Source organism: Poecilia reticulata, linkage group LG11, assembly GCF_000633615.1.
Source record: "Poecilia reticulata strain Guanapo linkage group LG11, Guppy_female_1.0+MT, whole genome shotgun sequence".
In the NCBI taxonomy this organism is placed as follows: domain Eukaryota; kingdom Metazoa; phylum Chordata; class Actinopteri; order Cyprinodontiformes; family Poeciliidae; genus Poecilia; species Poecilia reticulata.
In genome coordinates this window covers 7435947-7445851 of record NC_024341.1, presented here as the reverse complement: position 1 = coordinate 7445851, position 9905 = coordinate 7435947, and the positions used below count along the sequence as shown (strand labels likewise).

Genomic DNA, 9905 nt, shown 5'->3' with positions numbered 1-9905 from the left:
TTCCAGTCCATATTCTGCACAGATGTTCCTGTACACTATGCCCGCCACTTGGTTATGTCGGTCCATGTATGCTCACTAGATTCTCTTCCTGGTTTAGATCCCAATAACCTCAAACATTTTTGTCCTATCTCAAATCTTCCATTCATTTCTAAAATTCTTGAAAAAACAGTTGCTGTTCAACTTCATTCTCATCTATCCAGCAATCATTTATATGAACTATTCCAATCTGGTTTACATCCACTTCACAGTGCTGAAACATCACTTCTTAAAATTACTAATGATCTACTCCTTGCTGTTGATTCTGGTTTATTATCCATATTCCTTCTTCTTGATCTAACTGCGGTCCTTTGTTGCAATTTCACATAACATCCTCCTTGACAGATTATCCTTTCTTGGTATTGTAAATACACCTCTGAACTGGTGTCATTTGTACCTCTCAGGCTACACTCAGTTTGTTCAGTTAAAATTATTCACCTCTCATCCTGTTCCCTTTACCTCAAGTGTTCCCCAGGGGTTTGTTCTGGGACCCTTGCTGTTTATAATTTACCTTCTCCCCCTTGGTTATATTTTTCGCAAACATAATATTCAGTTTCACTGCTATGCGGATGATGCCCAGCTCTATCTCTGAACCAAACCTAATTCTATGATTCCACTTTCATCCCTCACTTGAAATAAGACACTGGTTCACCCTTAACTTTCTTAAATTAAATTGCAATAAAACGGAACTTCTCTTAAATGGTACTAAATCAATACTACGTCAACTTAATAACTTCTCCATTTCAGTTGATAACTCCTGCATTTTTTCCTCCCTTCAGGTTAAGAGTCTGGGTGTCACCCTCGATAGCACCGTCTCCTTTGGCTCCCTTGTCAATAATATTACTCGGTCAGTCTATTTTCATCTCCAAAATATTCATTGTCTTCGTCCTTCTCTCGCTCCTCACTCCAGTGCTGTTCTGATCCATAGTCTGGTCACTTCTCATTTAGATTAATGTAATTCTCTTCTCTTTGGTCTGCCAAAGAGAAGAGAACATAGAAAACTCTCCATAAATTACAATTGGTTCAAAATTCAGCTGCTCGTAACATTACACTGACCCCTTCAATTTATCACATTACACCTGTTCTACAACAGCTCCATTGGCTTCCTATCTTATATCGCATCAACTATAAAATACTCCTTTTAATGTTCAAAGCAGTTCACAACCTCCTATAGGGAGCAGAGCATTCAGCCGCTCTGCTCCTAAACTGTGAAACTCACTCCCACCTGATCTCTGTAACATTGACTCTTTGCCACACTTCAAGACCAAACTCAAAACCCATCTGTTTCAAGTAGCTTATGCTCTTTGAATGCAATTGCATTGTCTTTTTAAATCTTGTTTTGTACTTAATTTTCACTATGTATTTCAATTTTGTGTTTGATTTTATGTTAAATTATGTAAGGTGACTGAGTGTCAAGAAAGGCATATACAAATAAAATGTAGCATTATTATATATGTATGTATGTGTGTGTGTGCGTGCATGTGCACGTGTATGTATGTGTATCTATATATGTATGTGTATATATGTATGTATATTAGAGGTGTTCCAATTGATCGGCCACCGATCATAATCTGCCAATTTCCGTGAAAAAGTGTATGATCGACAATCGCCGGTCACGGTCTCTTGTTGCTGAACACACTTTCTCTCTTGCTCTCGATGAAGGCATGCTTTTTTCTTCTGCTCCCTCCCTGCCCATGCCTGCCCTGCTTGCTCTGTTTTTGTCCTGACTTTTTCTCTTTTTCTATATTTTTGGAGCCTTTCTTTGCACATCATCCAAATCTACAAATTATGGATCTGGTCAACCGATCTCTCAATGCAATTGATCAAATTTTCGACGTGAAGTTTGGGCACAGGAGAGCCCTCTTGTCCTGCGGGGACACACCCAGTGGGATTCATCCTGGATTTATTCATAACAGGATTTCTGCTGTTTGGAGCTTGTGTATTCCTGGATTATCGACAAATTTGTGACGGACTTGGCCAAGCACTCAGACTGTTGGTGTGGACAGAAACGAGGATTCTAAAATTCACTAACGGGATGGAATCGATCTAGGAGAAGTTGCTAGTTTTGGTTCAGTGAAACGATCAAACTAATTTGGATGATTGTGAACTGGCATGTATCGGAGAGTCTTTAGGGAAAAATAAAATGTATAATCTTCCGGACTTAAGCCATTCTGTTTCTGAATCGGCTTTCCCGTGTTCCCTTGGAGAAGGGCTGCATATTTCCAAACTCCTTGAAGATATGTAAACACAACGCTCTTCCCTCGTTACCCCCTTCTGTTTCCATGGAGCTGTGGAGCTGAGCGCTCCCAAGGACATTCTTTGATAACAACACCTCTATCGATCTTTGCCAGGAGTGTTAGCGACATCGTGCCATGGCCCTTTGACATCACCGCCTTCACTCGTGTCTTTGTTTTGCCCACTGTTTTGTCTGAATGTTGCCATCTGCCCTAATGTGTCCTTTCCTCTTTTTCATTTGGTTTGTTATTTTGTGTGTATTTCCTTTTAACTCATGTAAAGCACTTTGAATATCCTTGTTGCTGAAAATGTGCTATATAAATAAAATCACCTTACCTTACCTTACAAACCAATCATCTGTATCTCACTTTGCAGCTGTGTGTGCAGCTCATCTCCCCTTTCTGGTAACACTGTACTAGACAGGGTGTGCATAAGACTGACATGTCCCTGTCATAAACATGACATAACACCTGTCATGAACATGAAGGTGTCTTTATGAATGTTTGACTGTTGTCACAAAGTGTCAATCAGTAAATAATGACACTTTTAATGCAAAGTTGCTCTAAAAGTTGCATTGAAAGTCCATTAAAAGTGCCAACTTTAAAGTGTCATTATCTACAAAATAATGAGAAGTTTACAGTGGTGCTCCGAGGTTGGGTCGCAAAACCCACACCTTCGGGCTTCAGCCTGGCCAATGATGGTGACTCTTCTTTGTGTGACTTGGATGTGGACCTGCATGACGTGTGTAAAYGCGCTGCAGCAAAACTTAATTTAAATTTTTTTTTTTTTCCTTTATTTAACCAGGTAAACCCCATTGAGATCCAGATCTCATTTTCAAGAGGGACCTGGGCAGAAGTCTGCAGTACACAGCAACCTGGTTTCAAAATAAAATTGATTAATACATATACATAAGTATAAAACAGTATAAAACAATTTAAAAACCGTGACACTGTTTAAAAGAATCTCGTTGCCTGTTTTAAAGAATTGCTCAAAATAAGTCCAGTGAAATAAATTCCGACATCTTGAGTTGAGACTGGAACTGATTCCAGGCTGAAGGAGCATCACACTGAAAGCTTGCTTTCCTTTTTCAGTTCGGCAACGTGGAACTTGCAAAATAAAAATGTTGTTGGAGCGTAAAGAATGGGAATTAATAGATCTATGTAAAAGAGAGTTTAAATATGCTGGAGCCAAACCGAGTAGAGATTTATAAATCAGGATCATCAGGTGATTGTTTCTCCGTACTCTTAAAGGAGGCCATTCAGCTTTTACATAGAGTTCACAATGATGTGTGAGATATCTGTTACCGGTTACAAACCTTAAAGCACAATGATGAACAGTATTTAATGATTGAAGGCATTTGGTCAAAGCATTCATATACAAAACATCTCCATATTCCAGGAGTGGCAGGAATGTTGCAGCTACCAATTTACTTCTAGCTTCAAGAGAAAAACAAGAACCATTTCGGTAATAAAACTCAATCTTCATTTTCAGTGTTCGTAGCAAATTTGCTATGTAATTTTTAAAAGAAAGCTCTTATCTAAAACAAAGCCAAGATATTTATAATTACTGACAAACTGTCAGTACAATTTGTGTCCCTACAGCAGTGGTAAGCAGTGGAGGGATCTCTGATAGTTTCCTAGAGTGTGGAAAAACACATTGCTTTTGTCTTATCTTAATATCTAGTGGCCCGAAGTTCAGGTTGAATCAGCAAGATCACGTTTCGATGGCAAAAAGCTGCCAAAAGCCAAGAGAACGGGAAAGTAGTTCCTGCCTTTCTTCCCTGAGTTGATGGAGGAATTTTCAGTATCCTGGTGCAACAAACTGTACAGGGAGAAGCACCCAGTGGCAAGTGGCTCAGTGGACCTTACCAAGCTCCGCCCAGAAACGCCCCTCGGAAGTCCCACGTGACATCATGTCTCACATTAACAGCTTAGCTCCAATGTCTAATCATGGCATTTTTCGTTCTCTGCAGAGTATTTCTGAGTCGATTAGTTTAGCATTTCTGCCGGATTTTCACAAAATATCAGCCTCAAGGTGTTTGAGCCATGCGATGCCTACAACATTGTGCGCGTCCAGCTAAATGCTACCGGTCAATGAGAAAAACGGCAAATTCTCACACCCTCAGCATGAATATAGCTGTGGACAAGATCACTGATGGCTATTGCTCTTGCAAGGCTGAGTAAGTCGGACATTCATGGTTTTGAGGGTTCGAATGTGCCTAGGTACATGGTACTCTGTGCTAGCGTGGCTAACATGATTACAGTTTAGTAAAAGCCTTTTCAGGTGAAATAAAATCTTTAATGCATGTCATACGGTACACATTGCATACTGATCTGTTCAGCTAACGTAAGGCTGTAACAGATGGGCTTCAGGATGTAGAAGTTGCATCGGTACTGCCATTATGCTGTACTTGGCTAAAAGGTTTTTATAATGGATGTGTTTATTATTGACTTTTTTTTCATTCACTAAACACAAAGAAAGCAAAGCAATAATAATTACACCAGCAGACATGCCTGTGTTCTTATTGATCCTACGACGATTGAGCTGCAGATGCGGTCGTGCACAAGCTTTGATCCAAGCAAGGCTTTCCGTTTCAGATTTAGGAAATCTGTGAATTTTAGTTCCACAAACACGATCAGGATACCCGACATCGCCTGTACAGATACCCCACTGACGGTGAACCAATTTTTTTCGAGTCCTGACCCAAAAACTGTCGGTCTGGTAGTCCACAATGTATATTAACATGAGTTTGTGAGATGGTAACCCACGTGATAGCTGCGCTGTGACGTAAAATGGGCATTAGCCAATGAAATGCGGTCCCTGTGGTAAGGTCCGTTCTAGACTGCGAGGGAATGGACGACCATGGTCTCCGCCAATTGCCTCGAGTCGAGCAGTGGTGGCAGCGCACCTTCACCCGAAAGCTTTGATGTCCTTGAGTGGGTCGGCTCCTCAGCAGCGGACCACTTCCGATCAAACCTGACGGAGAAATCCTACAAGGGGGCCGCTCTAATCAGTTCGCGTCATGAACGCCTCTTCCATGCTGATGATGCTGATCAGGCGGAGCTGGAGGAGGAGATGACTGCATCACTGGACGCTGCACTGTGGGAAGAAGTGTGTATCATCACTGATCACTGTCTCCATCTCCATAAAGTAGTGATCCAGGCTATGGGGAGAGCTATGGGGCTCACGGTTCTACCGGAAAGGGCTAGATGGTTAAACTTAACCACGTTTTCCACCAGGGAAAAGGAGGACCTCCTCGAAACCCCCATTAGCCCGCATGGCCTGTTTTGTGCAGTTGTTACATCTATGTAAAAGAGGTGTGAGGAAAAGAGATGATGAGGCTTTAAGCTGCGTCTCCCAAGACAGGCACCGGTGCACACAGCCACCGCTCTCACATCCCAGTGCCAAACCTTCGCCCAGGCTGTGGTGCATTTGCCTCCCACTTTCAGAAATCCTAAGCTGCCGAAAACCCAGACAGCCGCTAATCGTCCTCCGAAAGGCGCTGCTGGCCTTTTAAGAAACATGAAGAAGCTGCTCGCCTGGATCAGCAGCCACCCATGTCTACTCAGACGGTGAGGAGGAAGCGTTTGGCCTGACAGCTTTTTGGAAGACAGAGACCACGACAATTTAGCTGACCTTAATATATCCTATGTTTTATTTTGGTCATTATTGTTACACTTAGTGTTTATGTGTGTGTTGGGCGTGTCTATCGGACATTTATAGAAATATGGAACAAATCGTGTCCCGTATCGATTCAATACGGGACGCAACATTTAACAGCCAAATACGGGACGATTCCATATTTTAAGGGACAGGTGGCAACCCTACATTGACAATAAACAGTTCGTTATTTAATTATTTTGGCTGAATCATGATGAACTGCCATCTTATGCCTTGGAAATCAAAACTAGCAAAACTGCTACATTGCTTTCATAGTCTTGGCTCCTTTTTCTGTCGAAGGTAGCCAATATTTCAATTATATTTAGCTTTCCAACTCTTACTTAATAGGAAGAGTTTGAAGCGGGAGGGAGTGGCTGAGCGTTACCTCTAGCCAACAGCTCAGTACGGGAGCCGAGAGCTCCCGTACTGAGCTCTCGGCTCAGTACGCCATACTGAGCAGCAGCTATTGCAGCTGACAGTAAAAATAATAATAATAATTATACCTTTATTTATTATCTTCAGGGTAGAGCATTTAAAACCACAAATTAAAATCTGAATATTTTTCTAGAAAACTGGTGCTGACCTTTAAGTTTAAGTTATGATACTTCCCAGATATTCAATTCCTACATATTTATAGGTTCTCAGCCATCCATGACATAAAAAAACCCCATCAAAAATAAAAGTTTAAAGCAACTTAAGTTATAATTTAAATAACATATGACTTGTATTGAGAACAACTGCAATAAATCAATATTTATGAGGAATTTTATTCAGTTGAGTTACTTATTAAAACTTGTTTTTAGTCAGAGCCTTAAATTTTTTAAAGGTGTTTCAGAGATTAGATCAGTGACTCTGAATCAAACTCATATCTAAACATTTAAATCTTAGTTTGACTTCTATGGGTCTCAATAGGTTGTATACTGAGAAAAAACACTTTTGTTATTCACTGCTAGTTACTAGTCATTTTTGATGGTGCAGCTTGAACACACACACACACAAAAACATTTTTAACCACATTTACTGTAACTTTGCCGAATCCCCCAAAATTGCTCTTAAAAAATTTCCCTGCTCATGGTCCCCCCTAATAATGAGATGGGATTTACGCCCTTGTGTAGATGTGCTAATTAAAGTCTCTCCCGTTTTTGGACTTGAGCAGTGAAGAACCGAGTCCTGTGTGTGTTAATTCTTCCATTCACATATTCCATGGTTAACCACTTTTAATTCCCCAATATATCTTTATTTAATTATACATTTGTTAGTCGTGTTACGACTCCCACACCACCAGAGGCAGTAGCAGACCACAAAAAATGCAAATAAGGAGCAGATTTAGAAGTACACAGAAAACTACAGAATTTAAGAACTGTGAGCTGTGCTGAAATAAATAAAGGAGAGAAGTTCAAATACATTCTGAGAGTGGACCTCCTTCATAAAGGAGAAGTTATCAAGAGATTTCAAAAGTTTTAAAGTCCCTACACTGGCTCCCTGTAGCTCAGAGAATAGACTTTAAAATACTGATGTTAGTTTATAAATCACTGAACGGTTTAGCACCACAATACCTTAAAGATCTGTTACTACTATACCAACCGTCTAGACCCCTCAGATCTTCTGGTTCTGGTCTGCTCTGCATCCTCAGAACCAGAACCAAACGAGGGGAGGCAGCGTTCAACTTCTATGCACCACAAATCTGGAGCAAACTTCCAGATAACTGTAAAACAGCTGAAACACTGGGTGCCTTTAAAAATCAACTTAAAACCACCCACCTGCTTAGAGTTGCTTATGGCTAAATTACGATTAGAGTTATGTTTTTGATGTTTTTAATGTTTTTATCTTTACTTTTTATTTCCTTATTCTCACTGTTTATGTTTTAATGAAGGTTTTAAGGTGTGAGTACCCTTGTTAGATGGCGTTCTAACTAAAACTCTGAGGTTTTAATGTTTTTATCTTTTTTTCTTTTTTATTTGTTTTAATCTTTTTCAAAATCCTTTTCTCTTTCTCACTGTTTATTCCTGTTTTTATTTTAATTATGTAAAGCACTTTGAAATGCCTTGCCGCTGAAATGTGCTATACAAATAAAATTTGATTGATTGATTGAAAAGAAAATAAACACAGGAGACTGTGGATTATATAGGAAATGGCACTCCTTCTTTTGCGGGAGAGCAGTAGTCCTATGTCCAAATCGGTCTGTTGTGTGGTCCGCCCCATGGCCCGTTTGATTCAGCACCTGATGCTCTAGGCTTAACCCCTTAAAGGAGCCAGCATGACAGTTTTTAGGCAGCCTTCTCCTCACTCTGCATCGTTTCTTTAATTTGACCAGCACTGAGCAATACTCAGTCTTCATACCTTTCCATGCGCATTGAAAAGCTAATCTTAATTGTGTATTAAAAAGTGAAATCTAAAGCTCTGTTTACTGAAACTGTTCCTCTTTTTACAGGCAGCAAATACAGCACTATACCAACCAGCTTGCTAAAGAAACCAACAGGCATCTTAAAGAGTTGGGCTCAATCCCTTTGGCATCATCACCCTCAGAACAAGTGAGTGTCAATGTGCATTTGTTAATGCATCAAACTCTCCTTTAAAGCTGATTTAATTTTTTTCCCCCAACAAAACTCAGTTGGAAAATGGTGATCTCACCTAAGACCTACCCTCTGAGAACAAGAAGTTGAATATCTGACTCTTATATTTTTCATATTGTTTTGTTTACCTCCTTAACCTAATCAATATGAAACGGTGCCAGAAGACAAGTTGGAATAAATCTCAGAGTCTCCAGGACTGAGACTTCTGGGCTGATACAATGGTTGTGGTAATAATAATAGTCATAATAATACAAGATGAGTTCATAAAGGCCAAAACCAGGAAGGAATACTACCAGCACATCAGAACTGAACTACAGTATAAGAACAAGATTGCTACAATCAACAGTTTAGCAGTGCCAGTGGTTATCTATGAGAGTGTACTCTTATGGACCAAGCAGAACATCAAGGATATGGACTATAAGACCAGAAAATTTCTGATTGTATATGGCCTGTTACACCAAAGGGCAGATGTTGAGCTTATACATCTCGTGATGCCAGGGAGGACATGGCCTGCTACAACTTGAAACTGCTGAAGAGGCAGCAGTAGTATGATTACCTGGAACAGTATGATGGTCGACTTGTCCAACTTCTTCGAGACTTTGAAAAGACCCTTGAGGTAGATTGAGGTCATTGGTGGACAGTGACAGTGTTGGAGCCGGTCCAGTTTGACTTTGATGGTGTCGTGCCCCCTAGTGAGTGGAGGTGTGAGAAGGGAGAAGTGAGAATAATGACCCTGATTGTGACCCTGTTTGCACTGGCTGTGCAGCAGTGACTTTATCCATGTACTCTTCTTCTTTTACTTTTACTCCATCACCATCATTGTTATCATAATCTTAAAAATTTTTATCTGTTCTTGCTGCATGCAAATGTTGGCCAATCTGGCTTGTTACTGTCTTCAGGACATCTTCAAAATGGTGGCCGCTTTAATCAGCAGTTTTGTTAAGTTCAGTGAGATAATTGGGGTGGTGGCTGCTGCTGCTGTCCACTGTGGCTGCATACTCAAGAACCAAAGTCACTACATGGAACACGAGGTCAGCATTCGAGGTGCTGGAGGTACCATCATGGGARGACAAGCCCCTACATGGGATGTACCACCGACCAATAATTGAAGTGGCTGATATCAGGAAATCCTATCAATGGCTGGAAAAAGCTGAACTCAATGGCAGCACAGAGGCTCTCATCCTGGCTGCACAGGAACAGGCCCTAAACACCAGAGCAATAGAGGCTCAGATCTACCACACCAGACAAGACCCAAGGTGTAGGTTGTGCAAGGAGGCCCCTGAGACAGTCCAGCACATAACAGCAGGGTGCAAGATGCTGGCAGGGAAAGCATACATGGAACGACATAACCAAGTGGCGGGCATAGTGTACAGGAACATCTGTGCAGAATATGGACTGGAA

The 9905-nt window shown here is 40.8% G+C and overlaps 2 protein-coding genes across 6 annotated transcripts in view; both read left to right on the top strand.

Annotated features, from left to right (window-relative positions):
- dlgap3 (discs, large (Drosophila) homolog-associated protein 3) overlaps window positions 1–9905 on the top strand; it is a 908365-nt gene that overhangs the window by 548915 nt on the left and 349545 nt on the right. The window lies entirely within an intron of this gene.
- LOC103472147 (syntaxin-12) overlaps window positions 5134–9905 on the top strand; it is a 43940-nt gene continuing 39168 nt past the window's right edge. Inside the window, exons 1-2 of the mRNA XM_017307348.1 lie at window positions 5134–5372; window positions 8363–8462. Of these exons, the coding sequence (XP_017162837.1) occupies window positions 5134–5372; window positions 8363–8462 (339 nt within the window). The remainder of the gene's footprint in view (window positions 5373–8362; window positions 8463–9905) is intronic.